This window comes from Panthera leo, chromosome B3, assembly GCF_018350215.1.
Source record: "Panthera leo isolate Ple1 chromosome B3, P.leo_Ple1_pat1.1, whole genome shotgun sequence".
Classification (NCBI taxonomy): Eukaryota; Metazoa; Chordata; class Mammalia; order Carnivora; family Felidae; genus Panthera; species Panthera leo.
The window spans coordinates 67507811-67535068 of record NC_056684.1 but is presented as its reverse complement, the minus strand read 5'-3'; the positions used below and the strand labels follow the sequence as shown (position 1 = coordinate 67535068).

At 35.7% G+C, this 27258-nt stretch overlaps 1 protein-coding gene across 1 annotated transcript in view; it reads right to left on the bottom strand.

The window, feature by feature from the left end:
• AQR (aquarius intron-binding spliceosomal factor) overlaps window positions 1–27258 on the bottom strand; it is a 91617-nt gene that overhangs the window by 34963 nt on the left and 29396 nt on the right. Inside the window, exons 11-20 of the mRNA XM_042942481.1 lie at window positions 26171–26287; window positions 24738–24851; window positions 22911–23014; window positions 17749–17851; window positions 15133–15253; window positions 12080–12221; window positions 8837–9015; window positions 5369–5536; window positions 3919–4088; window positions 289–530 (exon numbers count right to left, since the gene is read on the bottom strand). Coding sequence (XP_042798415.1) covers window positions 289–530; window positions 3919–4088; window positions 5369–5536; window positions 8837–9015; window positions 12080–12221; window positions 15133–15253; window positions 17749–17851; window positions 22911–23014; window positions 24738–24851; window positions 26171–26287 — 1460 coding nt within the window. The remainder of the gene's footprint in view (window positions 1–288; window positions 531–3918; window positions 4089–5368; window positions 5537–8836; window positions 9016–12079; window positions 12222–15132; window positions 15254–17748; window positions 17852–22910; window positions 23015–24737; window positions 24852–26170; window positions 26288–27258) is intronic.

Below are 27258 nucleotides of genomic sequence, written 5' to 3'. Positions count from 1 at the left end.
TGTTTCTTCAGTCAAATGCTATAAATATGTTTATACAATACTCTTCAGACAACAAGCATTTACTGATCCCTTACTAGATGTGAGGCTACTTTTATTATGGGCTTAAAATAGTTGCTGTACTAAGAATGAGAAACAAGTCAAATAAAATAAATGTATCCCTGTCACTACATGGTGAAGGTAGAGTGCCCAAACAAAATCAAGACAGTCAAAACGTTAGCTGCAGTCTGATGGCCTATCTGAGGTTGGCTACCGAAAGCCTGAAAGGAATATATCCAGTGCTGACATTACCTGAAAGGCGGGATCTGCAGAGCTGGGTCATCCACAGTTACTTTGACATTATGACCAGGAAAGCTGCTTTTTAAATGGTCAATGGAAAGAAACGTATCATTGAAATCAAGAGTGGCAATCTGATTGGGCATTTTTGAATAATGTGCACTACTTGGATCCCCATAACCTAAAATGATGTCATGTAGCCAGTCAGGTACCACGCAATCAGTATTCATCAGGTTCCGAATGGTCTCCAGCACAGCCTGTCAGTGAAAGGAGAGAAAAGAGTTGTGTCAAGAAGACATCCCAAACATTTGCACTTCAGTGGAATGCAGAGCCGGCTGCACTAATCCAGAATTCCCGAGTGTTTCAAGGCAAGAAGCTATTTTCTGCTGACAGGTGCTTGGCTAGACTGAATCAACAGCTATATTTTCAGCTGATACCATACACTGAGTTAAACAAAAGACCAAACTTAGCAAGAACAGTTTATCCGTTAGGAGTTGATTTAGACAGAATGTCATAAATGAGTTTACCACTTGACTCCTGCTGGACATAATGAAAATCTGATCAAGACTATACAACAGCAAGAAAACATTATAGAACAAACCCTTAAAGCGGACGCTTCCTCTTGGAAACTCCTGGAGCTTTCTCCTCTTTATATTCCATAGTTCCTCAGTGCTAAGACAACACACAACCAGAAGCATATCAACATATGCCTCAATTGTGAAACATACCATAATTTAAATATATTAAAATTAACACTGTTAGAAGAAATAAGAAATAAAAAGGAAAGCAGACAAATGGTAAAAATGAAATGTCAAATTTCAAAATGGAAGAAATATTCTACAATAAAAAGTCATTATAGTAGTTAACATATACATGGTCAAGGCAAACTCTTAGACTTTCCAATAATTACTTTGACACAGCGATCTATCTCACATATGAAAATCAGAAGGCTAGGCTATTAATTTCAAGGAATAAAATAACCAAACCAACCATTTTTATATCATAAATGCTAAATACTCCAACAGGATAACAAAGTAACAGGATGGCATACGTTAATCACACTCTCATCACATCACCTTGTTTTATTTTCTTGTACTAATCACTACCTGAAATTCTCTTTTCATGTATGTAGTTATCTGTTTGTCATCTGTATAATCCCCACTAGAAATATCATTTCTATGAGAGCAGGGATCTAGGAAATTTGACCATGAGATGGGTAAAAACACTGGATGGACAGATGAATATGTTCACATAATGATGGATAAAATGAGAGCTCTACTCTCTAAGAAAATTAAAATTTTAGTAGGGAGATAAAATATGTTCTTAGCAATGACACTACACAGCAGACTATGGCAAATGGTAAAGAATATTCCAAAATACAATGGGAACACAGTTCCGAGTAGGTGAAAGATGCATGGAGGGGAGACTTTTGACCTTAGGCAAGGTTTCATGGAGGAAGGTGGCATTTCAATTTAGCTCAAAGTAAAGGATCTGTGAAGGAGCTTTGGTTTATTTCATCATTAATGGAAAGTCACAGAAATGTTTTGAGAAGCAGAGTGAAATGGTCAGCGGAAGCACATGAAAAATAGGTGACTGACGAGGAGAACAAAGGTAGGGCAGAGTAAGCTATGTAGTGCAACTATTCAGGCAAGAAATAAAATATCCAGGTCAGAACAGGCTGTATGGACTGGAAAAGAGAGAAGGAAATAAGGGATGCTGCCCAGGTATATAACAAAACACCAAACACACCAAAAGAGCATTCGTCCTTTCCCAAACACAGGTTGAGTTAATCACTGCCCATTTCTTGGATAGGAACCTGAATGCCTTTTGATCTTCCATGATACTTTCTGGTTGTTGTTGAAGTTTATTTATTTTTTTTTTTTAGTAATCTCTACACTCAATGTGGGGCTCAAACTCACGACCCAGAGATCAAGAGTCACGTGCTCTTTCAACTGAGCCAGGCAGGCGCTACTTCCATGGCACTTTTACCTGCATCCTTCTTATGACTTTTGGTACCTTTAAACACTTCAACTTAGTTATCTGTTTGTATTTTTAACTTCCCTTATTGGTAGTCTAAACTCTCTAAAAGTATAAGCTGTGTCTTACTCATCTTTACTGACTCCATATAACTCAGGACAATGCCAGACACACAGTGGGCATTAAATAAACCGGTCAAATGAATGAACACAAGGAACTTTTTTTCATTTTTAGTACAGTGACTGAAATCCGGTCATTACTGAGAAACAGAGACCCTGCCCTCATAGACCTGCATTCTAATGGTGAAGTCAGATAAATAACAAATATATAACCAGCAGGTATAATAAAAGCTGTGAGGAAAGATACAGATAATTGGATTAAGACTGATGAGAAGGGGGGATGCCACTTTCGGTGGGGGTTTCCCGAAAAAGCTCCCACAGGAGGTAACATCTAAGCAGAGCTGCCCACACAAAGTGAGGGAGCGAAGCACGTAAATCCCTGGGAGGAAGACTGTGTTGGTAGAGGGAACACCATGTAAAAAAGGTATGGGTTATTGAAGAATAGCAAAAAGGTCAGTGAGGCTGGCATGGACTGAATCAGAGATAGGTGTTAGAAAATGATATTGGGAGAGGTGGCCAGAGGACAGATAATGAAGGGGCCTCTTGGATTATGGCGGTAACTTTCTACTGTGATGGCAAACCATTAAAAAGAGCTGAACAGGGGTACCAGGGCATAATTTGCATTCGGTCGCTATGTGGAGAATAGCGTAAGGGTAGAGGCAGTCAAGAATGGAAGCAGGGATGTGAGCGATGAAGGTATCTTCGACGTGGCATCAGTGGAGGTGGTGAGCTAATCAAACTGACTGATGGACTGGATGTGCAGCGGGAGACAAAAAGAAATCAAGAGTACTTCCACTGTTTCATCTTCAACAACAGGGCTAAATGGAGAATAGATTCCTTCATATGTGAGGTCTTCTTTTTATAATCATAAGAAAAGGAAAAAAAAAAAGATGATAAAGCGATAATGTAGAAGCACTGTTTTGGGGGAGAGAATGAAGAAAGGCACTTGTGCCGAAGCTAGCATTACCAAATGCTAAAAATCGCTCAACGTTTACGTTTTGTAATACACTTTCCAATAATAAAGAATCTTCTTTTATCAAAACTCCTTGTCTCCATTAAGTTATGAAAGTAAAACTCTCCAGCCCCTAAACCTTTCTTTTCCTGCTAATGAGTAAACAATGAACATGTTTTATCACAGCAATTCAGAGCCCTGAGGTATCACATCTGTATTTGTAAAGTGATTTGGAAGTACACTTACTTTTGATTTAAAAAAGAACTCCCAGTAAATACATAAACAAGCAGTTTCTTTACCTCATACTGGCCATACTGAGTATCTAATATACCAACATCAAGGAAGGAGTCTGACCTGGCTTAATTTATATTTTAAGTTTCTACACTCATCAAAAGACAACACAGATTTAGTAAATAAATTTTCTTAAGTTTTTATATTTAGTCTATAGGGAAAAATCTAAAAGAACTGTTTAGAATCAAAAGCAGTTGATCATTTTCTTAATGAATCATTTTTACTTCATATCTATGTATTTACGTTTTAGAAGTTATTCAAATTAAACATAGTACTACTTTTAGTTACACACAGCTTAAAAATTACCTTAAAGTTATTTTCCTTTGGCTTTCTCCTCATTATGATATTGAAAGTTTCGTACACATCTTCTGCCCCATTTTGTATAGTATTGGTCATATCTTGTTGATATTGGTTTGGATCCAAAAACACTCTAAATGTCCTTGACTCTCCTCTAAGATTGGGTCTTGGCTCAGGTCCTAGACATTTTGAAAAGATTTGGTAAATGAAATACACACTTTTCAAGTATCAAAATAAGTCAGCAGTATTCCTTTTCTAGAAATGATGAGTAAACTGTCCAGAGTTAACTCCAGTCATTCCCCTGAGTAGATGCTACGAAGCTGAAAATATTTCCTCCTTTTCTTAAATTCTTGCTATTTCTTTTCCCAGAATAGTCACGTAATGTTTATGATGCAATGCCACAGACTGCAGTTATCTATGTCCTCAAACAAAATAAGAGCCCTAGAAGTCAAACAACTTTGTCAGTCACTCATAGCTCCTACCACCACCTTACTTGGCTGATTACTTTTGTCATCCACATACCATTCCTAATATCACCAGTGTGAAAGGAAATTTCCTTTCTTTTTGTCTTAGACCTCTAACTCTGGTCCCAATATGTGGCCTTATGTTTATTCCACCTTTCCCATTTTCTCTTATTCTAGTAATAAGATTAGTTTAATTATCAGCACTTTTGAGCAATGGTGCAATCTTAAAATCACAGGTGGTAGAGGTTAATTCTAGTTCTGAGAGAAGTTTAGTAAACAAATTGGAAAGTAAGCACTGGACACAGATGCATATATAATCTAACAGCTGTACCAAGTCAAGACAACGTAAGAAAGAATTTCAAAGAAAAATCAATGATAATCAATGAGAGAATTTCAAAGAAAAATCAATCTAAGAAATCAAAGAGCTGACTAACCCTGTAAGATGGTATTTCTAAATGGGTAATGTCTGCATCTTAGGTATGACAATTCCTTAGACAAGGCAGTTCTGTTTAGATGTTTAGCATCCCGAGCCCCCATTTGTCGAATGCCAATAGCTCACCCTCCCCAACCCTACCCCGGTCATATGACAATATAAATAGCACCATACATTTCAGAATAAAGGGTAGTATTAATCCCAACTGAGAGCCACTGCTACAATGAATCAAAACAATAAAACTTAAAACACTAGGCAAATATGTCATAAGAGGTGTTTAGAGGTTTTAAAAAGCAATACTGCAAAGTATTACAAAAATTTTAAATAAAGGTAACTTCAAAAGATCCTGTCCTTTCCAATATCTAATAAAAAGTTTAGAAACCATATTATTATTTCTAAAACTGGGTAGTAGGTAACTTACACATATTTTATACATAATCCTTTTGTGATGACTTATTATGTAAAACAACTAAAAAATACTACTTAAGATGCAAAAAGGAAAAAAGGTGAAGAATTTTATCATTATGTACACACTCTCTTTCAAAAATATAGATCACCATACCGTCTTCAATGACACGCCCTTTATCATCTAGCATGCCCTGGATTTCACAGCCTCTGACATAAACCAGGCCAATCTGCTCAATAAAAGGTCTCCTCCGGTCAAACTTGGTACCATACGGTTTTGTGGGACGCACGGTAATTAAAAAACAGACATCATGCTTACGAAGACCTGGTAAAACATAAAGATGCTTTCACTTACTAGAATGTTCTTGTTTTCAGTCTTTTGTTGGCAAATTCTCATCCTCTTATCTTTGGAATAGAGATATAAGAAACATTTAAAATACCAGATGCGATCGATGATTACATTTGCATTATAATATAATTACGGGTTTTTTCCTATCATCTTTAATACTCAATGTCTGACAGCAATAATTAAACGAAAATTTCTCTTTATATTAAAATTAGAAACTTTTATGCCATGAATATGTTACCGAATAAGCCCTCCAAGTCATGTTACAGCTCCAAAATTGGATGCTCGTCATCATTCTTATTTTTAACATTCTTAATAAGTAACCAAAAATATGGCTGGCATATAGTCCATCTATGTCATATTCAGCAGGTTTCTAACATCGGTTTAAACTATCCATCACTGCCATTCCAATAACAGTTTAACTGCACTCCCCGAAAGAGGTCAATTCAAGAATAATTTAACAAGGCACAAAAGCATTGTTTATAGATACCATCCTGAGAACATGTTGAATATATAGTTTCGTTTGGCAAATACTTAACATTTTTAAAGGTAAATGTCAAGAAATAGGAAACTTGTGCCAAAGTCCATAGCTTCTTAATCATTACATCAAATACTAGACTCAACTGAATCCCCCGCTCTACTAAAAGTAGACACATGGGAACACAAGGGACGCAAAATTAGATCTCATATCATGTAATGTCACACCACTTAATCTTCATTTCTTTCCTGATTCGTTCTGTTAGCCAATGTAGGACGTAAATGCAAACTTAAATGGTCTGCTTGCTTATAATCTTGGTAATAAGATCTACAACTAAATCAAATCAGCAATTTCAGTCAGTGCGTGGTTAACAGTACTGGGACCATTCTGGTTTGTTTTAATATGGAGTGGGGTTTACGTGTGCTAGAAACAATTCTGATTCTGATAATAACTTCATTGCTTATTTCCCAACAAATTCTATGTAAAGAAGCAGGAGAAGTGATGAGAAGGGGAACTATTCTACTATCTGAGTTGTACTGCCTTTAGGATTTCTGATCTGCACAACTCATTACAACTTCTAAGTCTTAGAGTCAAAGTGGCCCTGAGAAGTAATTAGGTCCGGGGCACCTGGGTGGCTCAGTCGGTTGAGCGTCTGACTTCGGCTCAGGTCATGATCTCACGGCTCTTGAGTTTGAGCCCGGCGTCGGGCTCTATGCTGACAGCTTGGAGCCTGGGAGCCTGCTTCGGATTCTGTGTCTCCCTCTCTCTCTGCCCCTAACCCACTCGCATTCTGTCTCTGTCTCTCTCAAAAATAAACAAACATTAAAAAAAAAAAAATTAAAAAACAAAAAGAAGTAATTAGGTCCCCACCAATGTCACTTTTTGGCACCACTGATGGATGACTGCCTATTCCCTGCTAAAGCAGATCATTTTACTGTGGGACATCTCATATCTACATAAAAAACAAACAAACAAAAAACAACTTAGAGAACAGCTCAACTATCTTTCTCCTTCAACCATCTGTATGTACCTACTCTGTCCTGGCTGTGCCCTCTAGAGCAGAATCCAGCATTCCTGTTTCATAATTCAGTTTCCTTAATTTTAAATGGGGTATTTAAGGGCCTGAGCTTCATACCTTTTTGAAGGAACAAGAAGAATGCTTTATATATTCAACTTAAACTCTTCAAAACTATCCTGTTCCTACAGGACAATATTCATTAGTACTTATAGAACTCCCCTCTGATTTTTTGCCTCCATTTTCTATTTAGTTAATCCATCTGTGATCAACACAGGGCCTGAATTTTGGCTCTGGCCTCCCAGGAAACACTTTTCTCCCCACCATGCCCCATAATAGGAAAATGAATATACTGTTCTATAGTACCCTACTGTTCCCTAACTTGTTCATCAAAATTGACCCATTAGATTTCTCATTCCATCAGAGGCCTGTGTTTAAAAGAATGAAAGAGAAAAAAAAAAGACTATTTAACGTCCTTCTGACAGAAGCCTCCAAAGTAATAAAGGAAAGGAGTTTAGGTAACTGTGTAAAACAGTGTTTATTTTAATACCTCCTTAAGCATCAAAGGTATTAAGTATAAAACCTTCTCCAGCAACTTAATGCCTTTCTTAAGGTTCAGCAACAATAAAGGTGTACATTATTCTAGATGTGTGATGCACTAGATTAGATTGGAACTCTTTTGAAGGATACAGGAGTCACCAAAACAATCTGTTACAACTATACCCACTACAGTGGCCATCTGTTAAGCATCTGGCCAGCTTTGCTGCTGAATTCCTTCAGAATTGCTGGATAAACATATCATATAGTCCCTAAGGTTATAAACAGCTATGTTGGGAGTAGTAATTTCTGAAAACTGATCCATTAAGGGACTATCCTTTTCCTTCTGGCATGCCAAGAAGGTGGATGGAGATGAAATCTGCCAGCTACTGTTTCTCACAACAGGACAGCAAGCAAGAGCTCTCATAGACAGCTGGGGGAAAAACATAAAAGTGCCACTTAAAAATTAGTTCACGTGCCATTTCTGGTACAGGTGTTATCAATGTTTTAACTCTTTATTTGTCTTACTAACTACGAACATATTTGCCTCTACATAAAATTCACAGTGACACGGAACTCCTGTTCCTAAAATCTTGCCTAGGAAAGAGCAGGGGAAATAAGTCATTCAATTTCTCTGCATCTATTATCTATCCTTGAATACATTTAATACCACTAATTTTTTATCTGACTTCCTCCCTTTGGCGCAAATAAACCATTATTTCTCTCTGAGTTGTTTTCCCAGATCCCCTTAGAACTGCTTTTGAGTTTGTCTAATTTTGATATTGTGTCTTTATTTTCCACCAACCATATACATCCCTATTCTCTTCACTCTGGCTGCTTTATCTCTTAAAAATACCAATTTTCCATAATAACTCTGCATGTGTACAAGTTATACATGGGCTGTCCCCCCCCTTCTTTAGCAAACAGTAATATTTTAATTCTTTTTATACCAATCCTACAAATTCATAAATATCATCTTACTATATGTGACATTTAAAGAGCTCTCATCTCAGCTTCGCAAACAGCAATTTTCAAAATACTGTGATATGTATGCTCTTTTATGCTTTTTATTAAAGTATTGAGACATTTAATGATTCTTATATGATCCTTGTTATTTTTACTACTAATGAATATAAAGACAATGTTTAGAAGGGTAATATTTAGTACAAGTGTTTTGCCAATTTTCTAAGTGAAAATCTATAAACTATAAAGGCAAAAGGTAGCTTTACTTTTTGAAATAGAGAATTACCTTCCCATTCATCTTTGATATGATCTCTGACATTCAGATTGATGGTAACATCCGCACGAACTCGGGTTGGCCAGTTTTCACCTATGTTGGGCTTGGCAACCTCAACCACAGTGAAAGCGACAATAGGCTGGGCCATTCGTGCCCAGCCACCGAACACTACACCACCATACTCAGACTGCCTGAAAACCAAAAAAGTGCATGATTACTCAAACAAAAAAGGACTTTTCCCCAACTTTGGGACAAGTACAATTAGTAAGGAGGAATACATGTTTAGCTCCTAACTAAGCCCTGACATTAGTAACTCTTACTAATAAACTTAAAAACAAAAAAACAAAAAACAAAAACCAAGTCCCAATATATAAGGAATATATTCAACAGTATGAATTGGCAAACATGGTCCAGTAAAGAAAGGGACAAAGGAGGAGGAGCCTACACACACCCAGGAAAAAAAGGTAACTATATACATAAGAGCAGAGCCATGCTGTCAAAGAATAATCTATTATAATGATAGAATAACCTAGATTATAATAATAATCTAGCATAGTTAGCTTTAGTTTATATTCTTATCCTCTTCCTCTTTTCATCAAGATAGTCACAACTATTTCCATTTTATGTATAGGTATTTCTATAAGCTGTTTTAGAACAAGCTAGAATTTTAAAAATTAAAACCAAACCAACAAATGATTAATATCTATGCAAATGCTTGCTTTAGGGCGTAATAGTTAAATCATTTAAAAGATGCTGCCATGAATTAGGGGTACAAATAAGCTAGTTGTAATAATCAGAATCAGTAACATTCAAATACCCATTATTTCTTCTTAGTCTAAGTAGTGCTTTAAATTTTACATTAAGTAGTATATCTGGGAAATCTGTAACATAAATTCTGTAGCCACACTCCCAAACTGGAAAGCACTGCCAAAACTAACATGCTTCCACAGATAAAGAAAAGCTATATTCCATGTAAAGTCTTTGTGTTATAAGAAAAAACCTACACATTTTGTAATATCAAAGAGCAAAACTAATTAAAAACAAATGTTCTGCATCCAGTGACTTGCTTAGTACAATTTCTAAAAGGTAATAACTATCACCTCCTCCATTTTTTACAATTTTACTACAGTATTAGTTTATACACCATAAAATTCATTCACTGTAAATGCACACATTTCAATGATTTTTGGTAAATTTGCAGGGTTGTGCATCCATCACCACAATGTAATTTGAGAACATTTCCATCCTATGTATAAAAGATCCCTCTCATCTGACTACAGTCAATCCTGTTCCTACACCCAGGCAACCACTAATCTATTCTCCCCAACTTCTGCTTAGAAAATCTACCTGCAACATGAAGCATTAAAGAGGACAGATTTCTGCCTGTATGTTGCTCAGTGGTTTTAGCAGCCTGAAAACATGATCATTAGAACCATGCACTGAGTAAAAATGCCTCTCTTCTCCACCTTCAGCACACACGAGCAGAAAGAAGTCTGGCCTCTTTTTAGATCTCATCTTTTTCTTTTAATGTTTATTTATTTTGAGACAGGGTGGCGAGAAAGGGGGACAGAGGATCCAAAGTGGGCTCTATACTGACAGCAGCGAGCACAATGCAGGGCTTGAATTCACAAATGCAAGAATCATGACCTGAGCCACAATCGGAAACTCAAACAAATGAGCCACCCAGGTGCCCCTAGATCTCATCATTTTTACGAAAATCTAGAAAAGTTTATTATCACAAGTTAAAACTCTCAAAAATGATATTTTTCCTCCTTAGCAGAAAATAATGTAAGTTAAAAAAATTTCCTTTGTTAATAGACCAGAAGAACTCTAAGTATTTTTGGCTTATTTGACATTTAAGTAAAATATAAGTGAATTCTATTTGATAATCTGCTAATTAATAAATCCCTAGTTTGCAAAATGGCCAAAATTAGGTCCAGAATCTGAGCATATACACGCAAGGTAACCATAAACTGAAAGGAAGCTTCCGATCAAACACTCCCCCCGGGGTCCAAACAATAGGCAATAATTTCAGCAAAGCTGTGGGCAGGGATGATCAGCCAGTGAGTATACAAATCTCACAGTGCTAGCCTGCCTACTGACTCAACTGATTATTAAGTCAAAAATACTTTATGTTGTGTTTTATAGTCTCACCCAGAATAACTTTTCACATAATAATTAATTAAAAAATAGAAGTGTGTATGAAATAAAATGTGGAAGTGAAAAAAATAGATCATAATCACAGTGTCCGTGTAGCTCTCTGTAATTAGTAAGGAGAGAAGCCTGGAAAATACCTGCATCAGTTCATATTCAAAAAGTGTTAAGCTTTGCATACAGAATGCAGCATAATTATATGTGCACGCATGGTAGGACTATAATAAAAATTCATTTTACAGAATTAATTTTACTAGTTTATGGTCACTTGTGGTATATAACTTACCCTCATCAATTTCATACTTAGAATCAAATAATAAATGAAGGACATAAAGTCATGTCTAAAACGCAAAACTAACCTCCACAAATCTCCTAATGCACAGCTGCTTCCAATAATTAGAATGAAAGTCTTTCCTTAGCTAATGGAATTCCAGACATGAGCTAGCAGGCAGGGAGTTTAAGCAGAAGACTTCATCAAATAATAAGCCCTACTCACAGGCCCCCAAATAAATACTGATTTAGTCTCTTCAAGGTAATCTATGGATGGAGGGCCAAGGAAGACTTCCCAACGTTCCATTCCATGTGATGCTCAGCAATGCTCCTCATCTCTTGTCAGGTCCCTTAGAGAGGCTAACTGAGGTACTGGTGACAGCCACAAGAGCAGCTGGGGTAGCAGAAGACCCCTTTATTATAAGCTCCCAGGACTTAAACTGTCCTGCCCTAGTATAGGCCGGCTGGGTCAGCCCATACCCTCCCTCTTTACCCTTTTACTCATGTTCAACCTACTCTCCTCTACACTTCTTCCCTGTCCCCGAGAATGATGACCTCTCACCGCTTATTTCCAGTCCCCCACCCCCAAGGATCCAGATACATATTTTATATTTTATCACTTTTGATATACTCTAATCCACATTAGAGAATTTAGGGAATTTCTCAAAGAGTAAATTTACAGAAATCAGACAATTTCTCAAAGAATAAATATCATATTTTGGAGGGCATCTACAAGCCAGGTATACTATTTCTAAACACACTTATGAGGTTTCTGACAGAGGTATGTCACGGTTTGCATCTCTTCACTACAAATGGAACCAATTTACTAACCATGGCTTCATTCTGCTGACACTATCCTCGATGTCCTGCCTAATTTCATAAGTTGATTCTAAGCGGAAGAGATTAAAGTTCCTTAGAAGGTAATCATGGAGAGTCAAAAATTGCAAATTCAACTTGGGAAGAGCAAGACAACCTGAAAAAGAAACAACATCCACATCCAAATTATTCTCTTACTCAGACAGCTGTACTATGTATAAAGAAATGTACCACAAATTTGGTAGAGTCTAATTTAATGTTTAATATGCTGAAATACAGCATATTTGATAAGGTCCTATTTTTATTTTCACACAGAACTGAAACCAGGTTAAGAACTATCTATTAAGAACTGGAAAGGAAGAACAAATCTCATTAATACATATAACCACATACCAAAAATTCATATACAATCTTCTAAAAAATATTTGAAGATACTTAAAATTAATATAGTCTCAAGTAGTTTAAAAATTCTTCCTTTACTAATTTTTATTTGGCAAAGCTCGAAGTAATCAATGACCATAAACTAACCCCATGACAAATTTATCGCAGAACCTAATTAGCATACTACAATGCATAAATCTATCTCCAGTGGTCATTACTGTGCTCTGAATCTCGTCTTTTGGCTAGACTTTAAGGATACGGCATTGGTTGTTATTCCTGGAGTTACTTCCATTCCCACTGTACCGAAGCAATAATGAACCTAATAGCAAAAAACATAAATAAAAAAATGGGGGGCACCTGAGTGGCTCAGTTGGTTAAGCGACCAACTTCAGCTCAGCTCATGATCTCACAGTTTGTGAGTTCGAGCCCTGCATCAGGCTCTGTGCTGACAGCTCAGAGCCTGGAGCCTGCTTCGGATTCTGTGTCTGTCTGTCTCTCTGTCTCTCTCACTCTACCCCTCCCCTTCCCCTGCTCATGCTCTCTCTGTCTCAAAAATAAATAAACATAAAAAAATTTCTTTTTTTATTTCACATCATTTATGTTCATAAATTCTGATTTATAATCTGACTCAGTATCTTTCAGGCCAGAGGCTAAGGGAAAGCATCTTTTTGAGAGCACAATCTTATTAAAAAAAAGAAAAAAAGAATTAAAATGTCACCATTCTGCAACTGTCATTGAGTTAACAAATCTAGCTGTTAAGCAGCAATGGCAGCTAACATCATACCCACAAAAACAACCAGACATCATATGCCTCTGATGAAAGAATACAACACTACCAAGAATCTTGCCAGAGAGAAAACCTTAAGCCTGATCAAGCTTCTGCATTCAGATACCAATCTGTAAGAAAAATAGAGCGCAGAGGGACATACTCGGGTGTATACTGAGTAGTCACTAAAAAAAAGCTAGACTGTGGAACAAACAACTCAGGTTCTTCAAAACAAAAGGAAGGGATATGAGGTACTTGTAAAGTAAAAGACATTTAAAAAATGTGCACGATTAACTATCATATGTGGATGCACAATTCGGTGATAAAAATATGAAGAAATATATAGTGATTACTATGGAAGTGAAGACATGGTTACTTTCAAGTGGAGGCAGAAGCAGTAACTAGGAAGGAGCTTATAGGAGGGTTCTGGGATGGCTAACATGGTGGTTATTTCTCTTATGACACTTAGTTAAGCTCTATATTTATTCTGTGTGGCTTTCTAGATCTGTGTTTATTAAAAAGGTCCAAAAAAGGGGCAAAAGATTTTACAAGAATTTTCTTTACAATTCTTACAATATATCTATTTTTATATCTGTCCCAATTTCTTCCTCTCCCTGGGAGCTAGAAGCAGTCTGTATCATGCAGTATTAGCTTTGATCTTTGCCTATTTATTATCAGCAGATGTTGAGCCCCCAAAACACAGGGCCATCCATGGTCACGAGAGATCAGTGGCATGATATAGTCAAGGGTCTGAAAACAGCTTAATTACAGTGGCAACTAATATTGTTCTGAAATACTTTCTTTCTATGAAAGCTGAAAAGATTTAAATCCCTTTTCCTTTAAGTTCACCGGAACGAAAGAAGAGCAATACTTTCTATACCTGGCAAAATGTTTTATATGCTGACCAGTGTGACTGAGTAGCACCAAAAGGTACATGTATGACTAGGTCTATGTTTAAGAAAATATAAGCTATTTACTGCCAAACAAAGTATGAAGTGGTATCTGCTTTGTAGGAACTGATTAGAAAAGAGATGGCATACATCCATGGTCATAAATGCTTTTAGCATGAACAAACTGGAAAAAGTGAGAAAACAATGCACTGGCCATTGTAAGAATGAAAAAAATAAAAAATGAAGACTGCCTATTCTGAAATCTAGAAAAACTTTGGTGTGGGTTTACTAAAGTTACGGCTTTAGGACAGGACTCTGAAATATCCATTTGAAATAAATGTACCACTGGTGAGGTCTTCAAAACAGCTAAGCTTCTCATAATGATGCCATTGTTCAAAAAATTTCCTTAAAATTTTTTTTGAAATATGCCTTCAAAATATGTCACAATATACTTCAGCATATACTCAATTTTGGCGAATTCTCATCCTTAAAGGATGAACAAAAGCATTTAGGAACAAATCTGCTGAAATAGGTAAACAAACCAGGGAATACTATTTTCAATCAGACTAGGGGTTTATTATTAACTAATGACAATTTTTGGTGGTCATTAACTGGCTTAACAAGGAATTCAGAAGAACTTCTAAAAAAGGCTTTGAAATAAAACACTACCAAACAAAACCTATTACAGTGACATAATGAAAGCTACACTTCCTATACTATTAGGTTCCTTACAGTATTTTTATTGCTTATGGTCATATGTTATAAAGGATGACATATGTACATGACATAAAATATGTACACACGTGCACATCTGAGGACATGCACATACACACATTAGGACATGGTTAAATTTAATAAAAATCCTTAATGCTAAGCATTCAAATACTGAATAGTTTCCAGCTTTAAAATGACTTGAAGGTACCAGAATATTATCCTAATGTATGTAACAGACAGAAGTACTTTCAGTTACCTATGATAAATTCTAAATTAAATTTCATGGCACACCTGAATCCCGTGCTTCTCTGGCTTACCTTCCCCAGAATAGTATTCAGTTGGGACAATATTTTCATCCCAAATGATTTTCTCAGTTGGATACAAAGGCATCTGGTTCAACTGCTGAATCTGAGAAATTCGACGTTCGTGACGAGATACCTAGAAACAGGTTCATGTAGAAAGTCAGAAGCATCTTTTGTTAAAATGATTTATGGAGAAATTCACCATAAAGTTTGAAATGAGAAGTTTCATCTCTTTCAGTTATGGTAGTACTTAGAGGTTTTTCTTTCCTTTTTTCAATTTCTCCATAAATCAAAGATGAAAGAGGCACCCATTATGGTGAGCTTTGTAATCAGATGGATCTGAGTTCAACTCCCAGAACCTCTATGTATGAGCTACATAAAAACTGGGCAAGATACCTCAACTTCCCTGATTTTAGCAATCTTTCAGTAAAACAGATAAAATACCACCTACCTCTCAGGTTTCTTATGAAAATGAAATAGAATACTGTAAAATAGCATCAAGGTGCCTTGCACATGCCAGCACTTAGTATTCATCAATGTAAGAAAAAAATGGGAGCCCTAAGTCCTTGATTAAAGTTTTTATTCTTATACTAAGTAAACAATATGGAAAATTTTGTTTATTAATAACCTGGTCTCAGCCTTCCTTGTAAAATGAGAGGTGGACTTGATGGCCTCTATGTAGATTTCCATTGTTAATATTATAGTAGTCCTCTATTTCAAACACAGAAATAAGCTTGTTCCCTAATTAATATGTTAAAATAATGATATATTTGAAAAATGTGTCATGTTCTCTTCAGTAGAGATAGTATTATTTTAGGAAAGAAGACAGTGTGATATCATCTAACCAATATGCATATTTCAACTTCTTCATCATTATTCAGATATTAGAAGAATCCAAAGCCTGAGGAAATCGTTTAGGAACAAGAGGAAATGAGAGATAACGCTGTAGCACTATAAATTTTTAAATTTTTAAAACCGTTTTCTTTTTGGCATAAATATTTCAATTTCAAAAATAAAATCTTAGCTCTAAGACTGTAAAAGGCATAAAATCAAGCCTTATGTTTAAACCTGTTTTCCATTAGAAAGATTCCTAAAGAAATCCTCATTTCTTTGTATAGTAAGGATTTATTAATAATCCCCAAACCTGACTTATGAGAAACGATTTTACATTGTCAGAAAATAGGACAAGGAATTTTTAGAAAGCACTTGGCACTCGGAAATAACGAAGAAGGCAAAGATGGTGACCCGAGACATACATTTCACACAAGTAAATATATCAATAAAAAAGTATTTTCCACACATGAATTAATTTAAAACTCCAGGAATTTCTCTCCAAATGGCACTGAAGCACCTGTCACCAGGCTTAAAACATCTGCTATAATGGTTTCTGGTAACTATTCCCAAAGTAGCATATCTTCTTCTCTACAGTAAGGAATTGTATTTTATACCCTATATTAAAAGTATTAGCTTGGAATATATGTCACAAAACTGTGTGCCCATTATGGCTCTATGTTAAAAGATGTATATATACTCTTACATAGTGTATGTCTGTAAAGTTATAAAAAACATACTAAAAACTACTCAAACTATAGCAGAGGAAGGAAGTCCTTTAGGATCTTTTCAATAGCAAACAGAAAACAAAAAATTAAAACAAGGTTTTTGTTTTTTTTTTTTTTTACTCTTGACACTAGCAAAAATTGGGATGACTCATAACACCCAATGCTGGTACAAGCTTAAGGAGATATACTCTAACACACTGTTGGTGGGAAATGCACCTTTTTGAGGATAATTTGGCTGCATCCTATCTTTGAAATAAGCACATGTTTTAATCAAATAATTTCACTTCTAGTTACCTCTCCTAAATGTCCCCACATAGGCACAAAGAGGCATGTGCCAGGATCACATCATTATTTGTAAGTGAACATTGCAAACAACTTAAATATTCATAGTGTAGACATAATTACTCATACATTTTATGATTTTACTAAAGCTAAAAGTAAGGTATACTCCTTTCCCTCAAATTTTTCTGTGAGCCTTAAAACTGCACTTAAAAAAAAGAAAACCTTAAAAAAAAAAAAAAAAACCTTACCAAAAAAAGTATTAGTTTGAGAGATAAAGTCCACTACTTTCCAAAATGACTGAAAAATCCCTTAGAATTCTTAAACCACTAAGTCAGTGATAACTTATTTTCTTTAAACATTCCTGAGTTTTCTAATGATAAAGGTATACGTCAATATTCAAGGTACTTTAAATAACTTTTAAAATACACAGATAGACAGATATGAATACATATGTATTACCTGTGTGTATGTAACTGTGACCTCTAAAAGGCAGGAATGGTGTCAATTATCTAGGCATTCCCCATTGCCTGAATCCAGAGCCTGACAAAGAAGCTGCTCATAAATGTCTGTATGCAATGAATTCATGCCATAAAGCAGTTGTGAGAGGTAAAGTCTTGAGAAAAGAAATCTAACAGATGAGAAAAGAAATCTGACAAAACCAAATGATGATGTAATTGTAAAATAGGTAGCAACGATCTACTTACCCTTTAGCCCTGGAAAAAAAGACATACCCAGGTCTTTAGGTATGATTCAAAATGGTAGGGAAAATTCAAAGAACATTAACATTTACCAGCAATTCTAGAAGAAATTCTTTATCAAAAGTTGTGTCTTCATTTTTAGGAAGAGTTGGTAACAAGCAGAGGTATGATGCCACCTGGTGGAGTGTATTTGAACTGCAGAATAAGGAATATTCAGATCAAGAGTATTCTATTATTTAACCCTAGTTCATTTTTGAAACACCTAATTTTACACATGGCTTAAAACATTTTACCTAGAAAATATAATCGTACGATACAGCAGAAAATTAAAAAAAAATTACCAATGAAAGTTAATCCCCTTAATGTAGGCTCTCAAATTATCGTCTGCATACCTCTATGGTCCCTGAGACCCTTCTAGGAAGTATGCAAGAAAAATACTATTTTATATTAATACTAGGACATTATTTGTTTTTTTCCACTGTCTTTACCTACACAGTGTAAAGCAATGGTGGGTAAACTGCTGACATAGGGTAAGGTGGTGGCACCAACCAGGACTGTGAGTAGCCATAGCATTCCTCACTACCCCATGCAGAGTAAAAAACATTAAGAATGCAATTAATGAAGCAGTAAAATTAATATATTAACTAAAATTAAATTAGTAATTAAAATTAATTATTAATATAATTAAATTTGGACTCTTGACTATGCTTTTAAAAAATTCTGTGTGACAGAATGGGATGCACACATTTTGCACACAATTTTTGCTTGAAAGAACTGACAAACTATGGTTATTCAGACCTGAATAAATGGCAAAAAAATTTCAAATCTGAACAAACCAGTAACTTTAAGGAAAACAACTGACAGTATTTGTTACCAAAGATAAAATTTGAACTGCCAAGTGAAAAACTGGAATTCTAGAAAACTTGCATTCACCACCGTGAGCTGAACAGCTTTCCATTACTTAAATACGTTTCATCACGCTCCCCAAATTCCCTCACATACTCTATCCCAGTCCCTGGTAACCACTAATCTGTTTTTGATCTCTACGACTTTGCTTTTTCTAGAAGGTCAAATAAATGGAATCATACATTACGTAGCCTTTGACACTGGTTGCTTTCATTCAGCATAACGCAACTAAAATGCACCCAGACTGCATGTCTGTAATCGGTTCCTTTTTATTGCTGAGTAGTATTCCATCATATGGGATGTAGCACAGCACGTGTATTCACTCACCAGTTGAAGGATATGTTTTTAAAAGATAACTATAACTAAAGCCACTATATACATTTCCACACAGATTTTTGTGCAAACACAAATTTTCATTTCTCTTGGGTATATCTGTGAGAATACTAGATTGTACAGTAAGTACATGTTTAACTTTACAGGAAACTGTCAAATTTTTGCGAACTTTGAATTCTTATCAGCCATGTATGAGAATCCAGCTGCTCCACATCCTTGTCATAAGTCAATACACTGCGTGTTTTTTTTAAACAATTCTAATAGACATGTAATGGTATCTCATTATGATTTTAATATGCATTTCTCTAATGACTAATGATACTAAGCATCTTTCTGTGACGTTACTGAAATGCATTATCTTTGGTGAAGTATCTGTTCAAATCTTGAGCTAAATTTTTTTTTATATATATTTGAGAGAAAGAGAGTGCAAGTGGGAGAAAGAGAATCCCAAGCAGACTCCACAGCCAGCACGGAGCCTGACCAGGGCTTGATCCCACAACCCCAGGAACATGACCTGAGCTGAAAGCAAGAGTCGGACACCCCAACAGACTGAGCCACCCAGGCATTCCTTGAGCTATTTTTAAATTGTTTTCTTATCACTGATTTCTGAGACAGCCCATCATCAGATACGTGTTTGGCCAATATTTTCTTCCCCTTTGGGGTTGTATTTTCATTCTCTTAACAATGTCTTTTCAAATAGTAATAGTTTTAAATTTTTATAAAGTCCAACATATCCATTTTTTTTCTTTATGGACTGTGCTTTGGTGTCTATGGAAATGTTTGTACAAACCATAATCACACAGATATCCTGTATGTCCTATTAGTTCCTGTTTTGATAAATAGGTCTATGACTCACTTTGAGTTAATCTGTGTACAGAATGTGAAGTATGGGTTAAATTTCATACTTTGCATAGAGATGTCCAACTGTTCCACTATTGTTGAAAAGATTATCCTTTCTCCATTGAGTTGCTTTGGCATCTTAGTCAAAAATCAACTAACCATATATGTGCGGTCTATTTCTGAATTCTATTTTGTTCCGGTGATGTCTATGTCTGTCTGTCTTTTATTCAATACCACAGGGTCTTGACTACTGTAGCTTTACAAGCAATCTTGAAATTCGGTAGTGAGGATCCTCCAACTCTGTTCTTTTTCAAAATGGTTTAGGCTGTTCTCATCTCTGCCTTTCTATATTAATTTCTGAATAAGCCTGTTAATTTCTAGAAAATATTCTGCTGGAATTTTGATTGGAACTGAATTATATCTATGGATCAGTTTGGGCAGAATTCATACCTTAATTGAGTCCTCTCATCCATAAGAAAGGCAAATATCGCCATTTCTAAAATTAATTCACTTTAATTGCACAGAGTTCCTTAATATGGTTTCAGATACCACACTAAAACTAACGTTTAAGAAACTACCACTTGTCAAGTTTTTATATTGTATCAAAGAAAAATATTCACAATTATTTGAAAAAGCTACTGAAATATATTTCCCTTTTGCATAAGGCCTGATTTTCTTCATTTACTTCAACCAAACAATCTCACAATAAATGAAATACAGAAGCACATCTGCAAATTCAACTGTCTTTGATTAAGTCAGACATTAAAGAGACTGCAAAAGTGTAAAACCATGCCACTTTTCACTATATTTTTTTTAATTTGGGAGAATATATTTTTCATTAATAATATGTATGCTAACATAATAGGCTTTTAATTAGCTTTTTAAATAAATTATTTAACATTTTTCCAGTTTTAATTTCTATTATAGCAAATATAATGGCTATAATCCACATTAAAAAAAAGGTTTTTAACATCATCTATAATTTACAAGATTGTAAAGAAGTAATACGGGCAAAAATAAATTCCCCATATGGATTATGCAGCTACGTTTAATGTAAAAAAAAAAATCTATAAAGGTGTTTTAAAACATACTACTTTATAATCTTATGGGGAGGAAGGCCTTCTAACATAAAACATTTGATATTGTTGTTAAGAAGACTTGACATATAATTTAAAAATTGTAAAATGCTGTAATAACAAAATATACCAACACAAAATCTAAAGTGAGAAACGGAGAGAAAATAATTATAACACAAACTAGACAAAATATTAGTATGCAAAATAAAGGTTCTTAAAGAAATCAATATGACAAGCAATGAAATACAAAATAGCAAAAGATAACAAGAAAGTTACAGACAAAATGCAAATGGCCAAGAAAAATAGAAAGATGCTCAATTTCCCCAACATAATCACAAAATGCAAAGTAAAACAATGACGGTTCTTTTATCTTTGGACTGGCGAAAATTAAAGACTAATTTACCTAGCTGGTAGGGAAAGAAATAAATCCTCAAATTCTGTTGGTATAACTGGTACATACTTTTGAAGGGAATTTAGCAATATATAACAAATTTTAAATACATAACCCCTTTGAGTCAGCCATTGTGCTTCTGTGAATCAGTGCCAAAAATTTTTACATAGAAATAAAAAGGATGTTGTTCATTAGTGAGTCATTAATAATGGCCAAAAATTTAGAAATTAAAGATTTGTCAATTGGAGAGTGATCACAAAATAATATGGCAGAGTTATTCAAAGGAACTTTCTGCAGTTCATTAAGAGAATGAAATAATTCTATGTGTCATTATAAGAGTTATTATTTGGGTGCCTGAGTGGCTCGGTTGGTTAAGCGTCCGACTTTGGCTCAGGTCATGATCTCACAGTTTTTGAGCTCGAGCCCCGCATTGGGCTCTGAGCTGACAGCTCAGAGCCTGGCGCCTCCTTCAGATTCTGTGCCTCTCTGTCTGCCCTTCTCCCACTCACGCTCTGTATCTCTCTCTCAAAAATAAACATTAAAAAAAAAAGAGTTATTAAATCTTATGAAGATTCAATAATCTTCCAAGTTAATCAACTTCTAAGTTAAAGCCAAGTTTGTTTCATTTTAGAGATCCATAATGAGCTAAACATAATTTCTCCCAAGAGTTAAGGACAACAGGGAGATAACAGAGCACAGTTAAAAGTCTGGTTTGAGGGGCGCCTGGATGGCTAGTTGGTTAAGCGTCTGACTTCGGCTCAGGTCATGATCGCTCGGTTTGTGGGTTTGAGCCCTGTGTCGGGCTCTGTGCTGACAAGCTCGGAGCCTGGGGCCTGCTTCAGATTCTGTGTCTCCCTCTCTCTCTGCCCCTCCCCTGCTCACGGTCTGTCTCTGTCTCTCAATAATAAATAAACGTTAAAAAAAATTTTTTTTTTAAGTAAAAAAATAAAAGTTAGGTTTGAATCCTATCTCTGCTGCTTACTTGCTATTTGACCTAGACAAATGACCTAACAATTCTGTGTCTCAGTGACCTTATACCTAAAATGGTACCTACTTCTCACACGAATGAAAGTCTTGAGGATTATTTACATACTTAGCAGAGTGCCTACCACGTGGTACAAACGTATTACTACATTTTCAAAAATGTGTATTAGCTGAGTGCCAAAGAATATTACTAATTTCATAAATTTTAAACACACAAAAAGGTTTCTAACTCATACCTTTGATGTCACATATGAACATTTACTGATATGACTGATGGGATACCAGTTTTATGTTCTACTTTAAGAAAACTTTATGATCTAGGAAAAATGTTTAAGTTATGAAAAATATAAATTTTGGGACGCCTGGGTGGCTCAGTTGGTTAAGTGTCCAACTTCGGCTCAGGTCATGATTTCATGGCTCATGAGTTCAAGCCCCATGTCCGAATCTGTGCTTCCCTCTCTCTCTCTGCCCCTCCCCCGCTCATGCTCTGTCTCTCCAAAACAAAAATAAAAACCATTAAATTAATAAATATTAATTTTGCTCCCAAAATAGATGATCAATAATTATAGCGAAGTGACTTAACGATACTAACTGCTGGAGAGAAGCATTAGTTTTAGTTGTCAACAAAGCGAGTGGTGCAACAAGTTACATTATTTAAGATAGTGCAAAATGATTAAAAACACAAAGAAAATTAAAATTCAGTTTTCTTTCCATGTTGACTTACCTAAGTGGTCCAAAAAACTTGACCAAAGATTCCCGAGTATCTACTTCTGCCACATTTGAGAGTGCAAAATCATAGAGTTCAGGGAAATGTGCAAAGGCAGCTCTCTAGAAAACGGGAAAAACAAAAACAAAACTCAAGAACTAATGTCTGCATATTAACAATAAACTACAATTTATATACTATATAATAAAAATATCAAAAAATATATTAATGCACTTCTGTTTCTTATATGCTTCTCATATGTGACCTCTGCCTTATTTAGCCAGAAGCATTCAATACAATGGGGGAAAACCAGAATTATTCTAGCAGGAACGCAAAAACAAAGAGTCAATGTTCAATTTTTTATTTCTAAGTTGTATTTTGAACATACATGAAACAGCCAATAAAGCTACCTTCACTGACAGGAAGGGAGAGAAATAAAATACCTGAAGAGATAGCTTGAGGGAGAAGCCAAAAGTACAGTGTGTTTGTGCTTTGTTTTACTTAGGAACTCTGGAAAGAAAGGACTTCACAGGGTTAACACCCCCAGCCGACATGGGGTAAGCCACAAGAAAACAGAAATAGTAGCACTACAGTGACCGGGTAAGAGTGTATGTGATAACATCCCTAGTCTTAATGCCCATGTGGCACAGAGAAATCCGGAAGTTTTCATGTGCCCCACAGTGGGATGACATAAAAACCTACCAAGGTTACTGGTGAGCATGCCATAGGGTTACTACAGGCAATGGTGAAATGACCCTGCAACCCAAGCCTGAGAGTGAACTGTTGAAGCTTGGAAACGAATGGGAGTCAGCTCTCTGGAGGACTCCAGCATCACCAAGAGCAAGAGTGCGGCCTCATCAGCAAGGAGATAGCCAAGCTCCTCGGGAATCATCATGCCATGCCTGTGCCAAAAGAGCAGACCACAAGCCGCGCCAGCTGTGGTTACTTCAAGGGCAGAAGCAGAAGGACAAAAACACCAATGCTCTGAGCAAAGCAAGAAAAGACATGTTAAGCTGTGCAGGTCACTCTTCTTCCAAAACAATGAGGCTATCTCAATGCTTCCATATACCCAGATGCCATTTGGGGAAAGAAGAGGGAGAGCAGAGAGTCCCTGAGAGATAGTGGAATTGATTATGAAAGACATTTTGAACTTAAGTTTGACTCTTTCCCCAAAAAGACTGAAACAGAAAGGACTGAATTTCTCCAAAGTGACAAATAAAAGCTTCTTTCTACCACCAGAAAGGGCAAGAGCAAGAGGAAATCAAGAACAGAAAACAAAGGTACTCTGTTGACACAGCTGAGCTGTACTGGCCAATTTCGGTCCCATTACGTGTGTTTATCTTTAAAATTTATAAAACGCTCACACATACTTTGTCGGTACATTGGGAATACTCTTTCATAGATAAAACTGGTAAGTATATGCACCAAATTGGCCCAGTAATTAATCAAACATTTCTGAGTGTCAAATATCAGTATCTTGAGTCTCAAGATTGAAGACTATGAAGAAAGCCATTTTTTTTCCCCATGAATTCATTAGAAATAGTAATATTTTAAAAGTTATATTTAAAAAAAATTTTTAAAGTAATATTTTAAAAGTAATATTTTAAAAACTTACTTAAAAAATAAATAAAATATTTAAATAAAATATTTAAAAGTAATATTTTTAAAAAATTTAAAAATTAGCATTATTTTGAGTATTTAAAAATTTTAAAAGTAATATTTTAAAAGTTCAAGATGAAACACTATTAAATTAGTAGTTTTTTATACCTGTACTACATGAAACTACATTATTTATGAACCAACTTGATGGGAGCAGAAGCACAGGCTATACTGCATTTCAGTCACCTGGAGAGAAGTGATTCTGTCATAGTGAATTGTGGTCATCTCATTCTCTGTCAGAGCGTTCCCAGTCTGGTCGTTAATCTCAAAACCAGTATAGAACTTAAGCATGTCCAAAAGCTGAAAGGATACATTTACATTAATAAACTGTGTGAACATAAGAACAAGAAACCACAAACAAAAACTACTTATTATAAAGATTAAGTAAGTCTGTATACCTTCTCCAAGGTGCTGGAAAACTCTGGAATATAAACACTGCAACAAACACTTCAGAACATATCCAAACATGTTTTATTTGTGTGAGGAAAAAGTATGTTTCTTGTGAATAAATTGTTAAGAGTCTATTTCATATACACGGTCTACTTCTACAGAGAGGAACTTAAATTGAAATCCCAGTACTGAACGGACATTAAGGATTTAATCAAAGGAAGCCAAACACTTAAATGGAAAAAAACAAAGTACACCACTGCCAATTTATGGAACTACACCACTAGAGGGAACTCCTGAGGTCCTTTACTTAGGTAGGCCACTTAATACAGAATTTTCTGAATGAGGGTTTTGGAATTCATAATTGGAGATATTCTTCTCTGTGTGCTGCTACTATTAGGGAAATGCAGCAAGGTGAGGAAAGCTAAGATATTTATTCCTCTTATCAGTCTCCACAGCCATTAAGCCCTTTCTTTGGCTTAGTTCCTGCTGCTATAATGAAGGCCTGTTTTCCCCAGAGACACAGTCTACTGGCTACATTTACCCCAAATCTTCATCATTATTGATTCTAACCTATGGCAGAACAGATACTAGAATTTTAGTATGTTTTAATGTATGTGGCAAATCACTGGATAGAAATTTAGTAAGAGAATGAGAAAAAATATAGATACAAGATAAAAGAATTCTTAAAAGAATATATAAGCACACAAAAATTATATCTCCAACTATGATCTCATTGAAAGGCAAGTATTAGGAGTTTGGTAGAAGACTTTCCTGAAGAGGTGATGCGAAACAGGAAATGTGAAACACTATTACTTCTTTCTACTCAAGGTAGCAAATGAAGTGCACTGCCATGCTCTCAACGGTTTTGGTCACCACCATCTTATGGAAAGACAGCCATGAGGAGGGCATAGTTCTCTTGAAATTAATGCTCATCATCTACTGTATTCCACAGTGGTTACTAACATAAAATATATGAGTATGTGGGACTGCACTGCCAAAATCCTAATTTAGTCCAATAATAAAATCACATATGATTAATCAAAGCTCTTCATTCATTTGTTTTCTATACTAAGATTTGATTTTACTTTAAAATGACTAATTGGGAATTTACATTACTTAATTCAATATTTAGTAAAATTTCCTTTATATCACCACTGGCACTCTTGGTTGCATGGCAGAAAAAGAATCAATTTAGAAATGAAAATATGTTCAGATATATCAATGCTCACCTGGGAAAAAAGATGCCCATCCTCTTCTCTATGAACAAGATTGGAAAGGTAACAGTGAACCAAAAGGTGGGAGTCATCCAGAATGGTATTAAACCAGCGCCTTGTGGGGAGGAGGGCCTAAAAAAAATAAATACCATGGCAATAAATCTGCATGTTCTCTGCAGCTAGAGGTAAACTCTACTGATCCTTCACTCAGAAGTGTCAATCATGTACAAAGTACCCTCTAGTCTCCCAAAAGACACTGTGCACAAAGCAAAGGGTCTGGTCCATGTGTAAATAGGCGCAGTGGCAATGTTTATAAATAAAATACGACATTAGAAGAAATTTCACAGATAGGAAAGCCAGTAGTTTTCAAACAAAATCTTCTATGAAATCTCAATATATTTTGGGTATAGATTTAAAAATGGTGCTACTAGGGGCACTTGTACCCCAATGTTTATAGCAGCACTCTCAACAATAGCCAAATTATGGAAAGAGCCTAAATGTCCATCAACTGATGAATGGATAAAGAAATTGTGGTTTATATACACAATGGAATACTACGTGGCAATGAGAAAGAATGAAATATGGCCTTTTGTAGCAACGTGGATGGAACTAGAGAGTGTGATGCTAAGTGAGATAAGCCATACAGAGAAAGACAGATACCATATGGTTTCACTCTTATGTGGATCCTGAGAAACTTAACAGAAACCCATGGGGGAGGGGAAGGGGAAAAAAAAAAAAAAGGGGGGTTAGAGTGGGAGAGAGCCAAAGCATAAGAGACTGTTAAAAACTGAGAACAAACTGAAGGTTGATGGGGGGTGGGAGGGAGGGGAGGGTGGGCGATGGGTATTGAGGAGGGCACCTTTTGGGATGAGCGCTGGGTGTTGTATGGAAACCAATCTGACGATAAATTTCATATATTGAAAAAAAAAAAAAAATGGTGCTACTCTGAGAGAAAAAGGACTGGGGACCCCTATATGGAGACTTCGTCCTCCATTTCCTCTTACCACATCGTCCTCTGACAGTCAGCAAGACAATGCTGAGACACTGTGATCATCAGTTTGAAAACCACTAATCTAATCAAATATCCTCATTTTATAGATGAG